The sequence below is a fragment of the Hemitrygon akajei genome, chromosome 23 (genome assembly GCF_048418815.1).
Source record: "Hemitrygon akajei chromosome 23, sHemAka1.3, whole genome shotgun sequence".
Classification (NCBI taxonomy): Eukaryota; Metazoa; Chordata; class Chondrichthyes; order Myliobatiformes; family Dasyatidae; genus Hemitrygon; species Hemitrygon akajei.
This window is the reverse complement of record NC_133146.1, coordinates 54,439,125-54,466,242: the sequence shown is the minus strand read 5'-3', so window position 1 is coordinate 54,466,242 and position 27,118 is coordinate 54,439,125. Positions and strand designations below refer to the sequence as shown.

The 27,118-nt window shown below is 36.1% G+C and overlaps 1 protein-coding gene across 8 annotated transcripts in view; it reads right to left on the bottom strand.

Annotated features, from left to right (window-relative positions):
* The window catches only part of LOC140715457 (arginyl-tRNA--protein transferase 1), a 159,014-nt gene that overhangs the window by 110,151 nt on the left and 21,745 nt on the right, over nt 1–27,118 (bottom strand). For 3 of the 8 annotated variants that reach the window (XM_073027684.1, XM_073027678.1, XM_073027681.1), the window contains exons 6-7: nt 25,806–26,056; nt 21,020–21,148 (exon numbers count right to left, since the gene is read on the bottom strand). In XM_073027684.1, coding sequence (XP_072883785.1) covers nt 21,020–21,148; nt 25,806–26,056 — 380 coding nt within the window. Of the gene's footprint in view, nt 1–19,409; nt 19,539–21,019; nt 21,149–25,805; nt 26,057–27,118 lie in introns of all 8 variants that reach the window. The other 5 variants (XM_073027677.1, XM_073027676.1, XM_073027683.1 and 2 more) reach the window with 3 other exon arrangements.

The following is a 27,118-nucleotide window of genomic DNA, read 5'->3' as shown; positions in this document are numbered from 1 at the left end:
TCTTACTGCTTCTTAACTCTTTCGACAATGATTCTACATTTTCTGTTCCTATCATTTTTTCCATTTTCTTTCAGTTTTTTTTTACCAATATAGCCACCCCACCCCGTAGACCCATGGATGTTAAGTTTCCAACTATGTTCTTCCTTCAGCCACGACCAGAGGTACCTACAATATCATACCTGCCACTCTCTAACTGTGCCACAAGATCATCTACCTTATTCAGTATACTGCGTGCATTCAAATACCTTCAGTCCTGTATTCAGCACCCTTTTTGATTTTGCCCCCTGTTACACTTTAACTTTTGCCATTGACTTCAATTTTGCCCTATCATCTGCCTGTACTTCCTCATAGCCTCACGGCACACTGCATCTATTTGTATAGCAACTGCCCCATTGCCAGCTGTGAAGAACCCACTTTTCAGCTTTCTACCCAACTCCCAAAATTCTCTCTTCAGGACCTCCTCCCCTTTCCTACTCATGTCATTGGTGCCAATACTTACCAAAACTTCTGGCTGCTCACTATCCCCTTTCAGAAAATTTCTCTAACAATTTTAATCTATGCTCACAGGTTGCAAGTTACAATTTACCTGCTGGTTCCTTGTTCTGTGTATTATTAGGGGTGCCTTGATCTTAGAACTTTTGGAGACGTGTCTTTCTCTCTGAATTCTATGATATTCATCCTCCTTTTAACGCACAAAGATTGTCATTGCAAAACAGTTTGCAGTAATGACAAAAGTACTGGATAATTTGAAGCTGTGAAGTATGGGGCTCCTCTGCACTTTAATTACACTCAACCTTACATGTTATTTATACTGCATTCAGTTAATGATCATCCTACACTTTTGTAAGACCATGCATTTTCCAAGCAAAGTTGTTTGAGTCCAACTTTTACAATTTTGAATCCTTTGAATATAATCAATTTAACACAATTCAACTCCAAATCCTTCCCAAATATGAAACAAAAAATAAACATGCAAAACAGGATATTGCTAATAGAAAAAAAGTGACTGGATGGAACATAACAAATTGCCCTGTTTCAATTCGAATATAAAAGCCCAGGTAACTTTTAAAAATAAAATCCCAATACTAAAAAAAAAGCTTTGGGGTTCTGATGTTACCATCATTCATTCTTTGGGGTTTCTTGTTTTGCGGATATTTGTGAAGAGTAAGAATTTCAGGATGTATACTGTATATATTCTCCGATATTAAACTGAACAATTTGAACCATTTGAAAAAGCTTTATAAATAAGCTAAACTAACAATGTTTGAAACAAAATTAAATTCTAACTGCCACATTGCCCTATGTCACAACTTTGTGGATTTCAAACAGGAAATAATGCAATTAAAAATCAATAAGCCTAACATCTAATGGTCAGAAATTGGAGCAATTAATGTTAAACATGCACCTGCTAAGCAATGCCTAATTATCCAAGTTAACTTAAAAATCGGTGGAAAGAGGCCAGTCAGCGGACATGGAATTTGACAAAGTTCCCTTTCAAAGACTTTTCAATAAAATTGAAGCTTATGGAATAGAAAACAAATTATTGTGCTGAATCATTGCTGACTGATAGCCAGAGGTTTCAAAGGGAACTAATAATTATCACCACTTGTCTCTCAGAAATTTAGTCTTCTCAGAATGTATGCCCAATCACAGAAGTCTGAGACTTCCTTAGCTGGAGTCAAGACTCCCCAAAAAAAGGGTCCACATTCAGTTAACATTACACCTAAGAAAACGTATGAGAACAAAGACACTATTCATTTGAATGGGATCAATTGACACTGCGCAAAAAAAGGTTAGAGTATGTTAATATTTTCCTTGGTTTAACAGGTTTCTAATTATGTGTTAATGTTTGATGCTTCTGTAAATAATCTTTTTAGTAATTTCTTTAAATTGCTTAATTTTATTTTAACAGTTTTCAAATGTGTCTGCCAACCTTTAAAACTTCTTATAAAGCTTTTGACAGGCTTTGACAGCTCATTCACGGTCCAAGGATTTGACTGTCTTGGGGTATTGCCTGGGACAAGCTCTCACAGTGCAGGCAGGTGGTGATTCTGGAGGGTCTGTACAACATACAATAGTATACTCTCCTAAGCACCTCCCTCCTGAAATGCAAGCCATACACACGAACTGTTTGATATTGGTATGACCAATTCTTTGTGAAAGGTTTCAATTATTAAAATCATTGCACTTCCAGAGTTAATCAATTTGCTTTCCTTTCTTGGGTTTCAAATATTTTGATGTTTTAAGATCTAAAAATTCAATTACTTTTTCCAGAATATACTGACAAAAAGTTGCTTAAAATGCAATGATTTTAATATATAGGATCTTGATTCTGCTGGAAATAGCACCATTGCTTGAACTTTTCAGCTCTTTCCCCTCATACTTCCCATCCCCAATACTCTCTATTCACTTTGATATCTAGTTGCACCATAATTTTCTGAAATGCATCTACCAGCTTGTTGAAGTACACATCACATGAAATTACTGAGTATAGAGCAGACTGAGGTATGGCTCTGAGAAATCAAATGAACTGCAATTTCAGAAAATAACTTTAAGCAGTATATTTTTAAAGTTAAACATACATTCGTCAAAGATTATAGAAGTTAATTCCACAACCTGTTTCCACAGAAGCATGGACATCACCTTCTTTATCCAGCTACTCTATATATGTTCCCACTTTAGCTTCCTTAAGAAATGCTTACTTTGCTTTTCTGCATGTTCACTAATGCAGTTCTCTGCATGCTGTTTTCAATTAAAGTTTAATTTGCTTTATTTATTGCCTTTGTGGCCCTGTCATAATTGGGATCATTCTACAATCTCAGCTCATACTTCCTGATACACCTCCAGTGAAGTGTTTTTGGTGGAGGAAGGATTAAGGGGAGTAATCACTGGTCGACTTCTGATCACTTTCCATTGCCATCACACCTTCTCCCATAAAAGCATTGCAGGCTAAGAACGTCTACTTCTACAGCCATATCTTCTGACAAGATTCAATGAAATTCTTACCATAAAGCAAAATTATGGACAACACAGAAGACTACAACCTTTGGCACTTAACTGAACATACTTAGTACACGCACACAGTTTAAAAAAACATCAGAATCACTCGATGACATGCTGGGTAGTTACTGGAAGATGGCTATGTGTTTTGTGCACAACTATAGTTTTGGTAAGTAGGCTTGCCCCTCAATACTCACCCACCTCTGTTTGCTCCGTATTCTCTCAATAAGTTACAAAAACCGATTACTGAAAAGGACAATAGCAATGGGAATGCTACCACTGCAGAATCATCAGTCATTATTAGGTCACTCATATCATTATTTCCAACCTTGTTGTTTGAGGGATATAAAATAGCTTAAAGGCAGCAAAAGTTTGATCACCCTTGGTGATCCTAGTCTTTTTCCCACTTTTGGAAAGATCAACAGTGGAAAGGTTGTCAATCAGTCATAACACTGAAAGTTACCAACTCTATAATTTTCTGGAATATTTACCTATTAATGATTCTTGTGCTCAGGGTTAATGCTATGATACTACTCTAGCAAATTCAGGCCCAATAACAGTCTCATTTAAAAAATGTCTATGTTGATTCTCTTACAGTGTGATTTGTTGCTGTATTCAGTTTTTAGAAACAAAGAAATCTTCACTTTATAGCTGTTCAGTAAAACCAGACTGGAGTGGTAAAGAGAAGAACACTGGTTTCCACTGTATATGTTTTGAAATTGTTAGGTGTCATTCCTTCCTCTTTGATAAACTACTAATAGATGCAATTTGTCACAGCTTAGTGTCATAAACCTTTAAACAATTTACTTCCAACAAAGATAAGCAAAGTGAATTTAATACCGAAATTTGCTTCTAAAAACTGTTAGATTTAAAATCTTAAGACCTATTTATCCAATAAGCTATTTAAGGAAATTCTGACACCAAATGTCTGGCGTCAGATGTACCCAAGAAATAAATGTTTATTACTATTAACTATAGTCAATGTGCAAAACCCTTAAAATCACTTATTTTGGGGAAAAAAATTATGATTATCTGAAGTGATCTTTGATTGTTAGTATCTATGCAATATACAACAGACATTTCTTTGTGAAGGCACAAGTTACAAAAACATTCCATTAAATTTGTGAATAATACCCAACATCTGTTGTAAATAATTGCACAGAGGTTACTGACCTATGTACTATAGTGGAACTGAAAGATTATAATGTCAACATTAAATATAATCCACCTCATATTTCACAAGTAATTAACAGCACCTCTTTCACATTTGTTTGCCAGCATAATTTACAAAAATTTTTTTGTATAGGTAATTTTCTTAAAGGTACCATTGTGGCAGTGTGATATGGGATTTAACATCTCTTATCAAATGCTGTTGAACATTTAAAAATCATGCAAGACTTCAATATTTTTAAAAACATTTAATTTTAGATCTATAGCAACTGTGTTTTAAACTCTTCTTTACATTGTGGAAAAGAGAGTTCTGTTTGCAGTGTTTTGCTGTAGTTGTTCATGACTACTACAACTACTACCACTATTTCATGCAGTACCTTCAATATTCTAACAACTTTCCGTAGGCTCCTTTAAAACTAGCTGCTGTTTTCTGATTATCTTGCCAATAAAAAAGTTTATTCTAATCATTGCACTCTCATTAGAATCATAGTTTAAACCAACCTGCATGGATGAATTATCTAGTGTTATTCTGGCAACTCTCCTCTAGATCAGTCTCATAGTCTTGACACGCACCTTAAAGGGTGGCACATACAAGTGCAATTGATCCCAAACTAAAATTCTAAACTTGACCTACCACCTTGCTAGAAAGGTAGTAAGCATTCACAAGCAATAGTATATTTGATCACATTAAAATTCCAAAGAGTAACTTATTCTTAACTAAAGCCTGGTTTATACTTCTGCGTTGAATCTATGTCGTAGGTACCGCGTACCCTACACCGTAGGGTAATGCGCACCTCCCCAATAAAGTAACTAACACATCGCAGCGACACAGACCATAACAACTGTGATTGGTTCGCTTGGTAGCATCACATTTCCTCCTACACATTTCCGGTAGCTTCTTCTCCGCCATGTCTGTAGGCTGTGCGTACACCGATGCGAAATAAATGGCTGGAGGTGATGAACCAAATCGTCAAATCTACCTGTCGACATCCAAAAATATTTGAAATGCATTTCCTTGTCCATGTCTCTCACGAAGAAACTCAACACAGTAGCATAGGAACCCCACCGCCAACTAGCATTTTGGCGGTGAATTGCAGAGCGATGCACACACCAACATACGCAGAAGTATAAATCAGGCCTACGGCGTAGCCCATACACAGAAGTATAAATCAGTCTTTAGGTCACTTCACAAAAAACACCAATGCAGCCAATTACAGCTTGTTGGTTTGCTGAACAAGCTAAAGAAAGCTATCCTTCCTATTATATACAAATACTTTATTTTTGTATTAAACTTGAAGACAAGAGAAATTTATAAGAGAATTGGAAAGGATACCAATTGCCATTTTATTAATTGGATAGTTACTTATTTTTATTTAAGCAGACAAGTTCACCTAAACATATGGCACGTTAAGTTATGTCGGGTTTACAAAAGGTTCATATATTAATATCTGAAGTTGTTACATTTCATGCTGTCACTATTGAATTATCAGGACCCCATGGGAAGTTAATTTCATAGTGCTCATTAATTCTGAATCATTACGAAGCCATGGCTTGCAATTTGTCAAATTACTAACAGCAGATGCTTAAAGAGATATCTCAATTAGCACAAGTAGGTGTCACCATCAGGACAAAGCTCTTTGAGTATGTGAAATAAAGATAGTGAACATCAAGTTTATCAATGCTTTAGAGTCTAGAGGGTTCCCAACCAGAAGTCTACGGACCCCTCGGTTAACGGTAGTGGTCCATGACATAAAAAAGGTTGGGAACCCCTGGTCCAGAGCTATTGAAGCAGCATTCCCCACAAGGTCATAGAGGGAACATGAAAACTCCACACAGATAGTACCAGATTGCACCTGAACTGAACCAGAGTCTCTGGTGCTGGAAAGCAGTGGCTCTACTAGTTGTGCTACTGTATCATGCTCAGGATTGTCATCCCCAGCTTCTGAGTTATCTGTCTGCACATTTATTCCCTGCACCACTTTATCAAAAGTCTTCTGAAAATTCATAAGCACCACATACCTTTTACTATATCATTACCTCTGAGTTTAGTCAACCAAGTTAAACAAACAGACTTGCCTGCAATCACCTGGCATATCCTCACAGCTCTTCATGACAACAGTCACTCATTACAGGGATAGACATGAAGAGAATGCAAGTTCTTATAATACTTTAAAGTGCTTTAAGTATTTTAGTTGATTTTTTTCAGATATTAATGATTAAACTTGCTAATTTTTACTTGATTTTAATAGTTTTTAAAATGTTTCTGACAATGAGAGCAGATGCCCAACAGCAACAAAATACTCATCAAAATGGGTAAATATCCATCCAAAAAGAAACGTCTGTAAGTTAGAGATAGATTTTTAAAAAACCTTTGTTTCACTATGAGCGAAAGACCAGGCAAATTATCTATTGAAAATATGAATTGTAATGCATCAGTGGCTGGAGGAGTGTGGCCCATCATCAGTGTAGCAAAAGAATAGCACAAAGCCTGCAGAAAGACGCAATAAAACAAACTACATGAAACATAACTAAGGCACAATGAAACTACACAGGCTTGAATTTGACTAAAATGATGTGAAATCTAGAAAGCACTAGAGATCAAATTCAGTGGATTTGATCTCCAAGTGCAATGCTGGATTCAGTGATAAGCTCAGGTATGATGCAAACACGAGGAAATCTGCAGATGCTGGAAATTCAAACAACAACACACACAAAATGCTGGTGGAACTTCTCCTTATAGATGCTGCCTGGCCTGCTGTGTTCCATCAGCATTTTGTGTGTCAGGTATGATGCTTTGGCTTGCAGTCAAGCAGCAAGATAAATTTTGAATTTGGTCTATAAGAACTGTTTTGAGATGTCTCTGACCACAAGGGTTATTTACAAATAGCTGAAAGAGCCCTGACAGACAGATTAATTACTGAAGTCATCCAAGACAAGACTGAAGGTCTGCTTCTTAGGATAAAGGAAGAAAATGGCCTGAAAATTAACCAGATACACAAATTGTAAAGGTATAATGCAGTCATTAGGAGAGCTGATTGGTGTGAGGGGGGGGGGGGGGGGGGGGAAGAACAGAAAACAATGATTACAAAAATGAGCCCAATTCAACAGGTTCTGTCTATTCATGCATGTATCAACATCTTTAAAATAAGATACCACAAATCATTAGAATTAGCACAAGGACATTGCTTTATATTGGGGGAAAATGAGAAATATATTTAACTTATAAAATTGTCAACTTAAGTATGGGAAATTTCAACCCAGTTCAACTAACAGTAGCATAATTACGTACTTGCTCTTCAATCCAGAATGATTCAGAAACACATAATTTGGACACTTTTGTTTTTCAACTACTGCTTGGGGGATATCACATTACTATGCAGGGTCACCAAAATCTTATACTCTAAATGTTCTTATGTACAGCCCAGTGTTCCAATATCCCATCCTAATTGGAATGTCTAAGCACATTTTAAAACCTCCATACATTTTTGAATGCTACTATTTATTACTATATTAACATGCATTACTATTTTTTCTTCATAGCCAAATGATTCCTTTTCCACTAGGATTAATGAGTGCCAAACCTAATATTTAGTCATGCACAGGTCAAAATGTTATGCAGCTACCTTTACATTGGAGGCTGTGGGAGACATTTATATTTGACGAAGCTGTCACTAAATGTAAAGCCAACCAAAAACTTTCTAACCTAATGTACTAAAGCATGGTTACAACTGTTCATTCAGGATTGCTTTGAGAAGTTTGAAGCTTTATGGTGTTATGACAATTTTACCCACAAACATTTGGCATTTTGCATTAAACTCTTGTTCCTGTATATAAAAATATCTAGAGTAAATAATCAAAATGTAATTTCATAGTCTCTTCACAAAACATTTAAAACTGACAACCCAAATGTATGTAAGCCCAAAAATATTTACCTACTTTTCTCTATAAAGATCTGATTAGCTCTTAAATCACCATAATATTCAGTAAAACATTAAGTATCTAAACTTGATTAACTTTGTACAGTTTCATTTGCTAAATGATGATATCAGGAATAACTAATTTACAGTACTGTGCAAATAACACTTAATACTACTGAGATAATACAAAGCTAAGTAATCTTATTTCTGTTTTCCAGCCACCTTCCCATTTTTAACCAATATAGTGCTGTGCAAAAGTTTTGACACCCTAGATATATATGCCCAAGACTTTTGCACAGTATTGTAAAATCTTGATGATGTAAAAAAGATTCCAGTTTATTGCAACCTGATGGAGAAGCAAATATTAGCCTACTATTTCAATTTCATTATGGTTTCATTCCAAAAGATTGATTCAATTATAAGAGATTGCAATGCAAAGTAATGAATCGTCTACTTGATCCAAATCGCCACCAAACTGGTTCACAATCAAGTGCTTGTACAGTTTTGCCTATTAATCTCCATGTTGTCTGTACAAATAGGTCAGTTACTCAGTAAATACTTCAAAACTATTTTCAAATACCAGGTTTTTTAACCAGTAGTTAAATAAGGAGGGATGGTGGAGGTGGGAACAGAAATGTCCCTGTCCTGACATGTGGTAGTTTTGTTCATCCTGATAAATGAACATGTAACACAAGAAAAATTAATGCAGGAAATAGTAAACAATGATTTTTAAAAACACAAACACATGACTAAAGTTCATTTGACCAGTAATCAAGAGTATCAATAGTGAATACTGCAGTATTCACTCAATACAGTTAATGCATTAGACAACTATTTCAGATTACTCCAATGAAATAATGCTTTGCCTTCGACTTCTTGTCCAACTTACAAGAAACAGTTACGTCCCCACTAAAGACAACGGCTATGTCCAGAATGAATCACCCTTCATAACCTAGCTGAAACTTTCTGCACTATCATAGGCCAAATTCAAATGTGAGGAACTACCCTTAATCTCCTATCTGGCATGTTGCAGCTTTCTAGACTCGATGTCTCAACTTCAATTTTCAGTAACTCACTCACTTTATTTGTGTATATTGATAGTGGCTATTTCTCACACTTTTTCCCCCTTTGACCTGTTGGACATATCCTGCAGTTTTGATATAAGAAACACAAGCAAAGACAAAGTATAATAATCTGATTCTAACATATGTTTCCTTATTCTACCCATTTCTCTCCCAGCCTCTGCTACTGTGGACTAACTTGTATTCTCTCTTTCCCATTTCTGTTGAAGGGTCTTGACGCAAAAGGTAAACACTACTTCTTCACTGGTTTGTTGCCCTGCTGATGGTTTCAGTATTTTTTGTTTTTTTATTTCAGATTTCCAGCATCCTGCAAATTTTATTTAATTAGCCAACTCCTGAATCTCCCTTGTATGCCAAGTATCTTTTGGTACCTCAATACCCCCACCCCACACCCCCTTTAAAATGAGCATGCTGGCCTCTTTCAACGTAAATTTATTATCAAAGTACATATATATCACCATATACTGCCCTGAAATTCATTTGCTTGTGGGCTTACTCAAAAATCCATAATAAGAGTAATAACCATAATAGAATCAATGAAAGACTGCACCAAAGGACATTCAACCTGTGTGCAAAAGAAAACTGTGCAAATACAAAAAGTAAGAAATAATAACAACAAATAAATAAGCAATACATATTAAAAACATGAGATGAATAGTCCTGAAAATGAGTCCATAGGTGGTGGGAACAATTCAGTGATGCGGCAAGTAGAGTGAAGTCATCCCCTTTGGTTCAAGAGCTTGATGGTTGAGGGATAATAACTGTTTCTGAACCTAATGGCACAAATCCTGTGGCTCCTGAACTTTTTTCCTGATGCAGCAGCGAGAACAGAGCATGACCTGGGTGGTGGGGATCCCTCATGTCAGCTGCTGCTTTCCTGTGACAATGTTTCGTGTAGATGTGCTCACTGGTGGGGAGGGCCTAACCAATAGGCTTAGAACTACAGCACAGCTATGCTTTTGCCTTTAATGTGGCAAGATCTCTGGAGGCATCCAACCAGTTTCCCATATTCTCCCTTCTTGCAACAGCTAAGGCAGTAGTAGGGAGAGGTGGCAGCAGCAGCAATGAAGGAGCAGGTGAATAATTGAAAGATGGAAGTCTATATTGTATGCTACTGTCAGTCACCACTGGCAGCAACTCAAATGTAAGCACCACAAAGGCAAAAGAGACAGTCACATTTCACAACACACTTGACAAGAGCATATCACAGTCAGACAAAAATGAGTCTAACCCTAACTGCCAGATGGAGTTTCCACATTCTAGTTTGTAGACTTGGATGTGGACATACTTTGGCAAAATATGGAATGAATGCATGCACTACAAAAGGTTTGGGATATCATGTCATGGCTAAAAGGTGGCAAGAGTGCAGAGTTCAATCTGTATCCTCACAAAGAAATTCATGTGGCATTTGAAGTGTTATAACTTTGCTGCACATAATCTCAACTTTTCCATTGAAGAGTTGGGTTCACCAAGGCACAGATGGAGTCATAATGCCTCATTGGGTATCAAGCTAATCCCTCCAGACACGCTCTTCACATATAATGTAAGAAAGACCAGCTTGATGGAGATGCCATTAAGCTTCTCATATATTTGGACTGTACCTCAAAGGATTGTTTTTTTCCTCAAGTATAATTATTTTCTGAACTGAGGTTTGGAAAACAGTACCAGGCACACCAATATGCAGTTCCTTTATACAGTGAAAGCTTAAGTCTTGGAAGTGAATGTCCCTCTAGCTGAACCATTATAAATTAAAGATAGCAAAATTATTTATAGCTTGATGAAGGAGTTTTACAAAAAGATTTAAAGCTTATTGTTTAAATGTACTACTGTATAGGCTAATCTGAACTCAGTAAGAAATGGACCCCAATCTAGATTTGCTCTCTGGTTTGAGAGTAGGAGATTAATCCTAATTTGTAATTCCAGGTATCAAGGTGAACAAAAATATAAAAAAATACAAAGAGGGAGACAGGTTAAAAGTGTCACTGGCAACTCTGAAACCGCATCCACTTCGAAATCTCAGAGAGTAATGATATGCCTGACCTTTATAAACCACATCTTGACATACTGTAACACAAGATACAGTCAATTCCAGATTCTCCACTGTTTACACAGATGTCTTCAGTGACCTTTAACACCAGCCTAGAATCATAATAAAACATTGCAAACTAGGAACTAAGATGCACCCTTAAATTTTGATATTTCATATTTAAACATTTCTCTAATTCAGAAAGATCATCAATATTAAGAACAAACTACTTCTTATTTTTGGAGAGAGCATGGGTGGAAAGTTAAAAAGAAAAATGTATTTACTAATTTGATCACAAATCTTCGAACAGAATGCATGCAAAAACATGGCTGGTAAATAATTCAAATTCATTAAACAATTGTTCAACAAAAAACATTAAAAATCCATTAAGCTTGCACTGCACACAGGCAATAGAATCTTTAAGCAACTCTACATTAAGTTGTAATATTGCGTATTAGGGTAGAGAGACTGCGAACGAGCATTGATATTTCAATAATTTGCTCATTTACAGCAGAACTTAAAGGTAAATCATTGGAAATAGATGACATTTTTACATGCATCATAATCCAAGTATGAATCAATGACAATATTCTAACCCATGCATAAAATGGAGCTCATAGATCAACATTCATGTTGACTGCATTAACCCTAAAGGGAAATCATAAGTGCATCTATGGTTTAGTGCCTTAATACAATATAGATAAAAAGAAAAATAAACTTTAATAGTAATAATTAGTCCTGCCTTTGTAGAGGAATGAAAATATGATCAATTCAGACTTTTATACACACTTGAAAAATGAATGAAGCTTATATTGGATTAAATATTTCAATTCCTCAAATCAAAGCTACAAACAGAACATTGTTGCTCTAGTCCATATACATCATTCGCAGATTTTGTTCATTAAGTCCCAAAATATCAGTATCAAAGATTTAGCAATAGATTCTCAAATAACGTGAAGAAGAGGAAATTAATTTTATGTATCCATGTTTATACATGCAACACGGAGAGTCCTTGTTTTGTACAACAGTCTTAATGAATGCCTATAATGACAGATAATCCTACATTAGGTTCTTGACTGGTCAGGGCATGAAGGGATTTGGGGACATGACTGGGACCGAATTATAAGGAGAGACGCCAAAGCCTGGGTCTGTTTTCCCCTGAATGTAGATAGCTGACTGTTGAGCTTATGGAGAATCCCTTATCCTCTCCTTTAAATCTTTTACCACTCAACTTAAATCTATGCTCTCTAGTTTTAGACGCCCCTGTGCTTGAAAAAGTCTCTTTCCATTCACAGTGTCTATGTCCTCTTTAAGTTTACCCCCTCATCATCTGATACACCAGCGGCCAGAAGGCCCACCCTATGCAGTCTCTCCTTAAAACTCAATCCATCCTTTCCCATTGTATCATGGTGAATCACATTTCCATTGCAATCACACCTCTCCTACAATATAGTGTGACACCAGAAGTGTGCTGTTCTGCCGTGGCCCAACTTATGTCTTTAAAAATCCTTCCAGCACTTCTGTGTCCCAGCTAATGAAGACCAGCCTTCTTCACTCAATCTGTTTCTGTCATCTTCAGGAATCTTTGTATCTGTACATCAAGATCCCTCTGTTACCCAGTACTCCCTCAGAACCATGTAGTCATGGTATATCCTATGCTTATTTAACTCAAGGTAAGTATTGTCTCACAGTTATCAAGATTACATTCAAGATTTAAATATTCCAGGACCCCAACAGTTGCCTGTTGTCACCCACAGCAGACTGAGATATATCTAATTAGGCACAAGGGATTTATGCATCATTAACCCTGCTAAGACATCTAATGTCCCCTCCTTCGGAATCTTCATGTGCTTTGGAATTTCACTGCACCGTCTGAAATATCCATACACAATGTTTTTCTCCAAGGTGAATATGGCTGAAAGCTAGTTATTTCAGACTGTGTCCACCTCCTCTGGCCCCAAACATAGATTGTAACGTGCTGCACAACAGGCCTTACTCATTTGCTGGTTACACTCTTGTTCTTCATATACTTAAAACACTCACTAATATGTTTATATTATTAACATTTATTGAGCATTCCCTTAATCTTAGCTGCCACTGATAAATCGTGACTTGTCTTTGCCTATCTAATTTCTACTCTCAAACTCCCTGCACACTCCCTGCCCAGTCTTCAGTGCTCTTTTCCTGAATGACAGAAACTTGTCCTGCAGCTGGACTCATCCTATTGACCAAGATGTCTATCTGTGTGAGTCCCACTTGTCTGTTTGGCGCACACCCCTCTAAAACTCTCCTGTCCATGTACTTGACCAAATGTCTCCTCTGTAGCTTGTACTACATACGCACCACCTCTGTTTGGAAAAAGTCACTCCTCAGGTCTCTTTTACATTGGTTCTTCTGGTTTTAAACTCCTCTTAACTTTCAGCCCCTTTCCAGTTTAATGACATTCATCCTGTAAATGGGTGACCAGAATTGTGCACAATACATTGTGGTCTCACCACTAACATGTACAGTCCCAACTCCTGCACTCAAAGCCATGACTGATAAAGGTAGTGTGCCAAATATCTTCCTCACCACCCTCCCTACACTTTCAGAGAACTATATGTACTTTCACCCCTTGGACTCTCTGTTCTCAAACACTTGAGGAGTCTACTTGTTGCCACAGATACACCCGGCTAGAGTTTTCTGTCAATGTTGTTCACCCTGAACACAGAACAATACAGCACAGGAACAGGCCCTCCTTCCCACAATGTCTGTGCTGAAGAAAATGCCAAACGAAATTAAACCTCTTTGGTCTGCGAGTGATTAATATCACTCCATTACATATCCGCTTCCACCATAACCCATGGCAGCACATACCAGGTCCCGCCACTTTGTTAATGAAACTAAACTATTATTTGCCCCACACGCCCCCTTGAAATTCTCTCCCTGTCACCTTAAAGCTATGCCTTCTCGTATTTGACATTTCCACCCTGGGAAAATGATTCTGACTCCATGTATGTCCTGTGTAAGTGTAAAGTTGTGAGTACAGATGTTCATACACCAACACTCTTGAGCCTCCTCACAGGAAGTCGAGGAATTGGTGAGCTTTCTTGACTGTGGAGGATGTGTTTTGGGACCACAAGAGGTTGTGTAAGATGCGCACTCCCAGAAGTTTGAAACTGCTCACTTCAGTATTCCTCTGCACCAACCAGCGAACAATGAATGTCAATACACCATTCACTTTCCAAACCCCTCACTGGTGTTTTGCAGTGCAGGACAACACCTAGATCCTTCACCATTTCTCTCATTTACAACTTCTCTTCACATAAATAAAGTCTCTGTTAATTCCTCCTACCACTGTACGTGCCACTATATGGGACCCTGGTCCAACCCCACTTGGGAGTACTGTGCTCAGTTCTGGTCACCTTACTACAGGAAGGATGTGGAAACTATAGAAAGGGTTCAGAGGAGATTTACAAGGATGTTACCTGGATTGGGAAGCATGCCTTATGAGAATAGGTTGAGTGAACTTGTGACGGAGGATGAGAGGTGACATGATAGAGGTGTACAAGATGATGAGAGGCATCGATCATGTAGATAATCAGAGGCTTTTTCCCAGGGCTGAAATGGCTAAAACGAGAGGACACAGTTTTAAGGTGCTTGGAAGTAGGTACAGAGGAGATGTCAGGGGTAAGTTTTTTAACACAGAGATTGGTGAGTGCGTGGAATGGGCTGCCGGCGACAGTGGTGAAGGCAGATATGATAGGGTCTTTTAAGAGACTCCTGGATAGGTGCATGGAGCTTAGTAAAATAGAGGGCTATGGGTAACCTCAGGTAATTTCTAAAGTAAGTACATGTTCGGCACAGCATTGTGGGCTGAAAGGCCTGTATTGTGTTGTAGGTTTTCTATGCTTCTATCAATCATGGCAATCATATTCACAAAATTCCTACTATTAGTCAAATTCGATTTCTCTTTCGTAAACTAGAATGGTCATGTTCAATCATAGTGTTTTGAAATGTCTTGTTAACAATGAATTCCAGAATTTTTCTAATTGGTTGTCCTTTCTGTAAGTTACCTTCCATTTGCTATGGTCCAATTCACAGGGACTCTTGAAAAATATAGAGAACTGTAGATCTTAATCAATGATTCCATACTCAGCAGCATCCATTCATGACATTGCATTCAAGTTTCTGTTTTTCTGCTCAGCTTTTGGTCTCACTTGTTGAAAGTGATACTTTTACTGGTAAGAAGTAAAACACTTTTTTACTAGTAATAATATCACTTTCATTTCTTCTTCCCCATTAGTCTTGTTTAATTTTCTCAATTCAGTAAACAGTTAAGGCTTTAGAAAACAATTGGATCATAACAAAATTGTTGCAGAGTCAAATATGAACATTTAATTTGTTTAACATGTGATCAAAATATTAATCAACCAATAATCCATAACAGCCAATGAGGACATCAATGGAACTTTATTGGAGTTTTCCTAAAATTGAATTCAGAAATTTTAACTTGTCAATAGAAAGAACAAGGGCATCACATTATATTACCATTTTGTCATAGATAAAAATAAGACAAGAAAAACATAAGAATAATTCACTCTCCTATGGCAAATTGGTAAGATTATTACCCTAACCTTCAAAGCTAGAACGGAAGACTAAAATTATATCGATTAATTTTTGGGAACACACACAAAATGCCGAAGGAACTCAGCAGGTCAGGCAGCAGCTATGGAAAAGAATAAACAGTCAATATTGTGGGTCAAGCCCTTTCATCAGGACTGGAAAAAATATCAACTGTTTATATTCATTTCCATGGATGTGTGTGTGTGTTGCCTTGGATTTGCTGCACCTACAGAAATTTCTTATGTTTGTGATCAATATGGATTTTTCTTGACAGAGGTTTCCTTGTGAAATCCAAAGATTTGGGAAAATAAAATCATAATCCCCTTGCACAATTCTGATTTTAGAAAGTACTGGAGGAAGAATGGACTTCTACAGATCGGAATATGTATTTGCTTCCTATAAAATGCTGGATTCATATTCCAGTTAAACCAGAAATCCAAATCAACTCTTATTCACAGTTTAAAACTTCATAATAGTTATATAAGAGTGCATGAACTATAGAAAGGGACTACCTGGTCCCTCAAGCTTGCTTCATTATTCAATCTGATCATGGCTGAACCACCTCTTTAATAGAACCCCACAGCATTCAATGTCCCAAGGTTTCAAAAAATTAACTGCCCCAAATACTTCTAATAAGGTAGCTACCACAACTCTCTGGGGCAGAGAATTCCATATGTTCACCACTTTGTGTGATCGGAAATTCCTACATGCCTCTTTCAAATGATTGGCTACTCGCTTTAAAACTCTTCCCCCCCCCCCCCCCACCCATTCATGATTCTCTTATTGCAAAAATATCTTGTTATATCCTGTCATGATAGAGGGCCTTGGCCTAAAACATCGACTGTTTATTCCTCTCCTTAGATGCTGCCTCACTCTGAGTTCCTCCTGCATTTTAAGTGTATTGCTCAAGATTTGCATCATCTGCAGAATATAACCATTTAACAATTATAGCATGGAAACAGGCCATCTCGGCCCTTCTAGTCCGTGCCGAACGCTTACTCTCACCTATTCCCACTGACCCGCACTCAGCCCATAACCCTCCATTCCTTTCCTGTCCATATACCTATCCAATTTTGCTTTAAATGACAATACTGAACTTGCCTCTACCACTTCTACTGGAAGCTCATTCCACACAGCTACCTCTCTCTGAGTAAAGAAATTCCCCCTCATGTTATCCTTAAACTTTTGTCTCCTAAGTCTCAACTCATGTCCTCTTGTTTGAATCTCCCCTACTTTCAATGGAAAAAGCCTATCCACGTCAACTCTATCTATCCCCCTCATAATTTTAAATTCCTCCATCAAGTTTCCCCTCAACCTTCTATGCTCCAAAGAATAAAGACCTAACTTGTACAATCTTTCCCTGTAACTTAGGTGCTGAAACCCAGGTAACATTCCAGTAAATCTTCTCTGTACTCTCTCTATTTTGTTGACATCTTTCCTATAATTCGGTGACCAGAACTGTACACAATACTCCAAATTCGGCCTTACCAATGCCTTGTACAATTTTAACATTACATCCCAACTCCTATACTCAGTGCTCTGATTTATAAAGGCCAGCATACCAAAAGCTTTCTTCACCACCCTATCCACATGAGATTTCACCTTCAGGGAACTATGCACCATTATTCCTAAATCACTCTGTTCTACTGCATTCTTCAATGCCCTACCATTTACCATGTATGTCCTATTTGGATTATCCTAACAAAATGTAGCACCTCACATTTATCAGCGTTAAACTCCATGTGGCATCGCTCAGCCCACTCTTTTAACTGGCCTAAATCTCTCTGCAAACTTTGAAAACCTACTTCATTATCTACAACGCCACCTACCTTAGTATCATCTGCATACTTACTAATCCAATTTACCACCCCATCATCCAGATCATTAATGTATATGACAAACAACATTGGACCCAGTACAGATCCCTGAGGCACACCACTAGTCACCAGCCTCCAACCTGACAAACAGTTATCCACCAATACTCTCTGGCATCTCCCATCCAGCCACTGTTGAATCCATTTTACTACTTCAATATTAATACCTAACAATTGTACCTTCCTAACTAACCTTCCGTGCGGAACCTTGTCAAAGGCCTTACTGAAGTCCATATAGACAACATCCACCGCTTTACCCTCGTCAACTTTCCTAGTAACCTCTTCAAAAAATTCAATAAGATTTCTCAAACATGACCTTCCATGCACAAATCCATGTTGACTGTTCCTAATCAGACCCTGTCTATCCAGATAATTATACATACCATCTCTAAGAATACTTCCCATTAATTTACCCACCACTGACGTCAAACTGACAGGCCTATGATTGCTAGGTTTAGTCTTAGAACCCTTTTTTAAAAATGGAACCACGAGCAATACGCCAATCCTCTGGCACCATCCCCGTTTCTAATGACATTTGAAATATTTCTGTCAGAGCCCCTGCTATTTCTGCACTAACCTCCCTCAAAGTCCTAGGGAATATCCTGTCAGGACCCAGAGATTTATCCACTTTTATATTCCTTAAAAGCACCAGTACTTCCTCCTCTTTAATCGTCATAATTTTCATAACTTCCCTACTTATTTCCCTTACCTTACACAATTCAATATCCTTTTCCTTAGTGAATACCGAAGAAAAGAAATTGTTCAAAATCTCCCCCATCTCTTTTGGCTCCACACATAGCTGTCCACTCTGATTCTCTAAGGGACCAATTTTATCCCTCACTATCCTTTTGCTATTAATATAACTGTAGAAACCCTAACACCTTGTGTTTCTAACATCTACCCTGAGAGCTTAATATGTATCATGAAGAAAACAGAAATTCATCCTTTTTCCAGTTTCCCACTTTTCTCAATATGGATAACATACTCATTTTGTCACCTCATGAAAGCAACCTTGCGACAGTATTTAAGATTTACTCTTATAACAAGAACTATTCAGAGATCTGTACAGACTATGAGTAAATATTGTAACATGCTTTTTTTTCCATTTATTTCCTGAGCATGAAAACAGAAATGAATAAAGGGGCAATTCAAAGTACAAGCTTTCAATACCTTTGAGAAGCATGTGCAGGTACACACCAAATCAGGAATAACTGTATCAGCTATTTAACAAATGTTAATATTAATAAGAGACTCAGCATAAATATAAAATTATATGCTCCAATTGCAAAAAATTCTTTAAATGGCAAATCATACATTGTAAGAAAAAAATCTATGTTTTATAATAACATAACTTTCAGTGCATCATTTGTGAGTAATACCTTACAGTTTACATGGAGTGCAAGTGTATTTAGAGAACTAAAATGAAAGACTACAAGAAAGGGATATGACCAAACTAGACATATATATGTCAAACTAGACATATACATGCCATATATTATTTTCTTTCTTTTGTGGGAATATAGAGCTCTCCATGCCCTAGTCACCAAACCTGTTTATAATTAACATTTTCATAATCAGCAAGATTTTTAAAAAATACATGGTTAATGCGGCATCTAGAAATCCAAGGCAACTGAGAGAACTTTTTTAACAAAACAAATTATTTTTTTGTGAAATACCAATGAAATAACTGCATTTTTATAAGAACCAGTAAATTAACAAATATAAAGATTATTACCTCTGACACACTACATTCATCAGGTGAATCATGGTGCACAGCCATCTGATACTTGGAATACAGAGCTGCTGACTGGTTAAAGGATTCAGTGAAAGCTGGATCATCGAAGGAAACTGGCACTAGTTTCACCTTCAGAGCATGAGATCATGTAAGTTTTCAAAATAAAAATTGATAACATGTTTATAATAAGACACAAAGTAAACAAAAGTTTACCATTAGGTTTTACCACTGAAGGCAAGAGTAGTGCAGGGTCTCCTCCACATCCAGTTCAAAAGCCTATTTAAATTTATTCATGTGTCAAACTACTCTTAAAAATTTGTAACTAATAAATTAAAATTTTTTTCTCTTTTATATGCCATCTGCTGGCAATAAACAACACATCAACTTGATTTGTAAGTTCTAACTCTGATTCAGTCCATGCTGCTAATGAACACTTATGTTTACACTAACAAACTGGCTCCAGGTCAAATTGCTAGGTGGATCATTATCATCACCTAACTGTTCTCTTAGATGCCATAGTCTCTGTCCTGTGCACGTAACTGCTTGCACAGTAACCTAACCTGAAGGGATAATTGCAAAGTCTACTCTAATTGATTCAAAAACATCAGTATACATTTTATTGTGCAAATTTAGCATTAGTGGAGAGGTTTCTTATTGAAATCTGAAAGGAGTCCACAAGAATTCCTTTTAAGAATTTTAACTGGTCTTCTTTTAACACTAGCTCCACAAAGAAATGTTCCCCCTTTTCAACCTATTAGAATTCAATTTGAAAGTAGGAATTCCAAACATCACTTGTTAGTTTTTCCTTTGGCACAGGAAATAGTTCCCTCTTCTTGGCATCAGCCCAGGAGACAGTACAATTCACATGGCTTTAATGTCCTTTCTAAAATAGGGGTGCCCAAAAATGAAGGATATACATTAACTTAATTTAAAAGGAACTCACATCTTTCCAGATATCAAGATAAATGTTTTTGATATACAAATTCTGTGCTCTGGACTCCCATAACAAGGAGATATTGAATATGAAAACATCTGCCCCTGCATGTGCATAGGTTCTGCCCAGCACAAGAGTTTTAGGCTGTCATTTTTAACAGCAAAATGGATAGAAATGGACTGCTAAATCTGTACTATAAATGATCATCCAATTATAAAGAACAGAATGGCATCCCTATTCTTAAAATTGGTTTGATAAAATTACAAAGCCATTTTATTTTGTTAAAAAGTGAATTTCCAAATTTAATTTGCTCATTTCAGAAATTCCAAAATGTTTCCTTTAATTTCATAATTCAATCTAACATTTAATTAAATTTTACACATATGCAGAGTGATAGTATTAGGATTATTCAAATAAGCTATAATTCTATAATTTGAGGATTATGATTTATGTACTTACCCTTATAAGGAAGCTGTATTATACACATTTATTCTCACTACTTAATATTTTACTTATTATTCCTTAACCATTAATACATATCCACTAAAATTAGAAAGGGAAAAAATATTCAGATGAACAAGAATTTTTTTTCTATATGAACCTCATTGGCAATCCTTTCATTAGCTGGGCTGCTTTACCTCTGTGATTTGAGAATTAAGTACTTCTCATTTCTAACCTGGTGTTCAGTTGGTTTATCAGGGGGGTCCTTGTGGATGGCCATCTGGTAGCGTTTATAGACCTGGTATGACTCTTGGAAAGTTGCTGTGAACTGGGAGTTTGGTGGAGATGACCTCACTAGTCTTACCTTCAGGAGGCAAGAAGAAAATAAAAACAATAAAAGCAAGAATAATAAACAGCTATATTAGTTACTTATCAATGCAAATTTATAGGATTTAATGCAAACAAACAGAAAAATTGCAAGGAATTTTCAGAAAAATTACAAACTGCAACAGCACCATCCAAACAATGCAGCTACAGTAATCAATGCAATTAACGTTAAGTAATATTAGGTTTTTAGACTACTGTAAAACAAAATCTCTATGCTGTGACCTTGAATAAATCACTTCTGCAAAATGCCATTATCCCAATGCTTTGAGTCAGCATAACGTACTAACGTGGTTACAGTTTGAGGCGAAGTTTTAAGTTCAACAGTAATTATACATTCTAATTTGCTGACTCAGGGTTCACATGTTTTACGGATCAGTTAAAGCCACAATCACAGAAGTTGGAAAAATATGAAAATTGATTCTTCCAGCTTAGATAACTTACAGTAATTAATGCTTTACCAAGTCCTTAACTTTCTTAACAAAAATAGGTCAACATAAAACTCTTACTGGTAAATATGGACAAAACTTGCATTTTATGTTTACTTTGTTGTCACTTCTTTTTAAATTAGCAGCAGTCTAAATAAAATAGTTCAATATTAACAATTTATTGATCCAATTTCTGCAAGATATATCATAGTTATTGTCCTACCATGATCATACACATCCTACTTTAACCATATATTACTCATAACTAAAATTATTTTTAAATGCCAAACATATCCCTAGTAATATAAAACTTATAGGTGGAGTTAATAAAAAGGAATAGTAATAAAGTCAGGAAGAATATTAATATTTCCAACTCAATGATTAGTTTTATCTCCAAATTTTGCAACATTTCAAGATATAAATGTCAAATGAACTGCGAGTAGATGCAGACATACAGTATGTCCGCATTCCACTAGTTTTGGAATTTGTTATTTTACATTTTATTGTAGCTTTAAAAAAAAATCGGAAGGTGACAAAGATTGATCATTAAAAGTAAACCACTATTTGAGAAGAATTAAATTTGGAGGAAAGAGTGAATTAAAAATTTAAAATATTGTACCTCTTCTGACCACGTAGTGTCCTCAAAAAGGCTGGTCATGATATAGTAATATTCCTCTCTATCAAATGTATAGAGCTTACTACTTTATTAATGGATGGGCTCCAAGCTTGGCTTACAGAATCAACATTTAATTTCATTTCTAAGAAATTTGGGGTAGGTTTAAAAAAAAACACACTTGGCCATATATTGAAAATAATTCCTAACGACCGAGGTCATTGAAGAGCAAGTGCTAAGATTTGAGTGGGTGGGTCAGTGCAGCTCAGATTATGAAGTATTATCTTCCTTGTGTTGATCTTCTTGCCACCCACTGCAATTTCAAAGAAACTGACGAATACTCCATTGTCTTGACACTCCGGAGTTTACTGCATTGTTTAAAGTTTACCTTGATGTGCAATGCATGCACTGGAGGATATTTTATTAATTTAAAGTAGTATTTTGTTTTATGTGCTGCATGTGATACGTTTTGTGGGTGCATTGTAGTCTGGAAGAACGTAGTTTTGTTTGGTTGTATATATGTAGTTATTTGACAATAAACTTGAACTTGAATCTGTCAACTGTGTCCTGGACATCAATCTGTTCAGTAAAGTGACTGCTAGGCAAGGACTGTTGATAGACTTTAGACCCCACCTCGAGTACCTTGGTTGCAATTCCAACCTCTTGTACTGCTTTTGAGAAGTCTTTAATGTGAAAGAGTACCGACTCATCAACTGAGTAAGGTCACAGATGGTAACATCAGGTAGTTTCTTTAATGCCATTGATTCCAGACTCAATGCAATCATATGTTATGGATTGCTGAATCACTTTCTGATGACTGTGTACCAATGATTTAGTCTTCTCTAGCAATTCTGTCTTTGTGGCATGGCAGAACTTACACAAGAATAGTGATGGAGATGTCTGGGTATAATTGCCCCAGGCTGTTTTTTGACTGACTGAAGAAATCACATTGCCTTAAGATAATTTGCAGGAAATTGCAGAATTGATTAGATCCATCGTGCATCATGTCCAGTGCTTAGTATGATACAATATGGTCTGCTAGTGTACTTTTTATTCACATCATCACATTATGCAGTGATTGCTCATTTTCCTAGCAGTTCTTATACAACTGCTAGTTGCAAGTTTTTGAGGATCCTTGACAAAGAACCAGGGATTACTATTTAAGATTAAAGGGTCTGTCATTTACTAAGGTCAACTGTTTTGGTTCAGTGTCACAAGTCTTTAAAACTTACTGTCTCAAAGAACAGCAGAAATACATACTTAAAATATTTGTTTCTTTAAGGCAGGGGTAGATAGATTCTTGTTAAGAAACTGAAAGATTACATCAGCTCTGACCTTATTAAATGACAGGCTCAAGGGGCCGAATGACATAAATCTGTTTGTAATTAATTTGTAGTTTCTGTTAAACTATTCAGGAATGGTTAAAACAAAAAAAAAACATTCCTTATAAAGAACAAAATCATTCCTTATGAAGAACAAAACAATCAAGTCATTTTTCACCACCAGCAGTTTATAATTGATAGGAATCATGTTTTCCCTTCTCATTCTCTTCACTACAAGATATAAATGAAGCTAGTAATGGTTGGGAAAAAAAAACAGGTAGAGCCATAAAACTACACATTTTTAATCACTGAGAGGGAACCATCAGTATTTGTCAATTTCCACACATTGAAACAAATTAGATTATCTAATAATCAAACAAAATCAACTCCTTAAACACCCAAAAAAATCTGAAGAGGTGTGCTTAATCCAGTTACATTGAGAACTATGCGTGTTAAAATGAACTTTGGAAGCATATTGTATATGAACTTGCTAATGTATTGCTGACCACATTTAAGCAGCAAGTCAAAAATATATTTTTAGTAAGAGCATGAAACAAATAAAATGCAAGGAAAAATGTGATAAAAGCACAAGCCATTTGTTCTTCCTTAATATTCTTGTCAACTTTTTATTAATATCCTTTGCTTGCCAAGTTCAATGGAAAAACAAATGTTTTAAACTTAATCATAAAAATTAAAGCACTGAATATTAATGTCATACACGTGTATCAGAATTTCTCAATTTGTGTTTGAAATGTATTTACTGATGCACCTAGGAATATCAAACAGACATTTTCTATTTCCTCTGCTGGTAAACTAATTTATCATAAAGGCTTGTTATCTCAACAAAATCAGAGGGCTGCTACATTTATGTCCTGTCATCTTAGCTTTGGTCACTACTGATTTGCTTAATGAAAGCAAGCTATTTATACATGCACTTCTATCAAATTTAAAATACTTCGAACATTCTGGAGCACAACTCATTGAAGGAAAAAAAAACTTGAAATAATGTTCAGAAAGTTTGAGAAATTGTTTTCAAAAGCAACTGAAAAGGAATTATAAAGCACACGAGTATGTTTACTTATTAATTAGAAAGATTGTTTTTTTTGTAACATTGATTAATAAATTAGAAATAGGATATACAACAATTTTCTGCCAATATCCTGATGAAAGGTCTCAGCCCGAAAAATCAACTGCTAACTCTTCTCTGCCTGGCCTGCTGAGTTCCACTGGCATTCTGTGTGTGCGCTTTGGATTTCTGGCATCTGCAGACTTTCTCTTGTTTGTGGTCCCAAATATCCAGTTGGGATATGAAAGACTTCACAAGATTTGGTCATTATATGGTGTTGATGTTTCAGACATTGACAATGACAATATTATATTCTAACCAAAGAAAATTATGTCGTCAGTCAGAAATACACATAGACTGAGGAGTTTTAGAAAGGTAGAAATAGCCTTGCATTAATGCCAAGATCAACAATGAAGGATGTGGTGACACCCAGTGGCCAGAACATGGAAATAAAAATACTTTTTTTTAAAATACAGGCTTTTATGGCAAAAGACTGAGTGCTCCAAAACTATGTCTCATTTGGAGACATCTTTAGGCAATACAGATGATTACCAATAAATGTGGGCTTGGGCAAACACTGAAAGCAACATGCCATCTGCTTGAACATATTGCAGTTGGGGAAGTAAAATTGCTGCCATCTCATCTCTAAATTCTTCAAATGAATGAGTTTTATCTGCAGTGAAAATCAATTTTAAATGTTAAGAGATTTTTGCAAGACTCAGATAGACTAATTTTGTTTTATGCCTTTAAGTGCTAACAATCTTCAAGATTTCTGTGCCATTATCAAGCATTGACTGTAAGTTTGTACTTTCTCCAGTTTGTGATGACTTTTATCAAAAATAGGCACTTGTAATTTAAAAATGGGATTATATTATAATTCTGGATATTCTTTCCCAAAGTACTTTGAAATAACACCATGAGAGGCAAATTGTAAATTTATTTAATCAACAGTGACAAATCTTGAGTGTTAATATAAATATTTTGGATACAAAGGTAAAAAGTCAAAAATATCATAGAGCAATGTATTAGCATATCTTTCCATTCTGTATTAACACTGATTAGAAACGCGATGAAATATGATCAAAATCTATTCAAATATTTAGATATCTTTGTTTTGATATTTGAAAACTACATTCTTGAAATTAATACAAGAATATTAATGGAACAAAGGCCCGGCATGAGTAATTGCACTGAAATTAAAAAGGTACCTCTAACTTATGGACTGCATCTGGAGATAAAGATTCAGAAATAAATTCTTCCAATGACTTTGGTTGATTTGCTTGTGGGACATGGTGTTGCAAGAGGAGAATATTAGAGTTGTCACAAGAAGCTTCTTGGTGTTGGGAGGCATCAGCCATTTCCATACATTGCTGTTTCTGAAGCAGCTTTTTTAATTTTCTCTCTCTCCGAACATCTTTTGCTTTGCGGCATGGCGGTTTAGTTGGATCAGCTCCTCTGCCTTTTTTTTTTAAAAAAAAAAAGGTTGGTTTAAATACCAAAATTAGACAGATCTTGATATCATAAAATTACTTAGAACAAATTTACCATTGTAAACTTAAATAAAACATACCAAATAATCAATTTAAGTCCATCTTAACTGCCAACTATTCCAGAACATTCATTCTATGTCAGACAACATTAAGAGCAATGTCTTAGCTGCACTGAAACATTCATCTGAACAGTCTCCATCATATTTCATTTTCACTGCCTGTGTGACACTTTAAAAAACAGCATCAAGAACTGTGGAACTGTTCCAAACTAATATTATTGAATCTGCCAATTATGAGTATATGTAGGGTAGCCAGTTCATATGTCATCCTTTGAAACTCAAACTTGCCAATCTTCATTCCCTCAGTTGTTGCACCAAATTTGATGCTATGTTCACTATAATAAACAGTCAACTCATTCTAACTTGTTAATCAACTGATCTTGTGTAGTTTTTACTGCTGATGCCATTCTGCTTTGCCTAGCTTTCTGTGAAAATTAAAATCTCCCATAACAAGTACTTTGTCTTTGAATAGGTTTCACTGGCACCAGAAGCTGCAACCCAACTGTCAGTAAGATTGTACCAATCCATTTCATAAACTTGAAGTCCTCAATCAGGCACAGGACACTATAGGGCTCTAAAATGGGATTAGCACTGACGAGTCTCCACTGGAAATGGGTGGCTGATGGACTGTTTCCATGCTGTATGAATGCCTGACTGATTCATGGATTCTTCCACGATTCAAAGAAGCTTTTCAATTCAAGCCATCATTCTCAAAATCTTTTTAAACCATCTCTATTACATGTTGAACAAAACCAGTCTTAGTACTCCAAATTGAGACTAACCAAAAATTCTGTACAAATGTAAACATAACTTCCCTACAACTCTTCCCCTGCTAAAAATCTTGTTAACCTATGTTAGTGCTAATAGTAAATGTGAAAGTACTATCTTTCCAGAGACTCTGTGGACTCTTATTCTTCCTTTCTACCACTAAGTATTGTCTTATACTTGTTCATGCTGCTATATTTACCAATT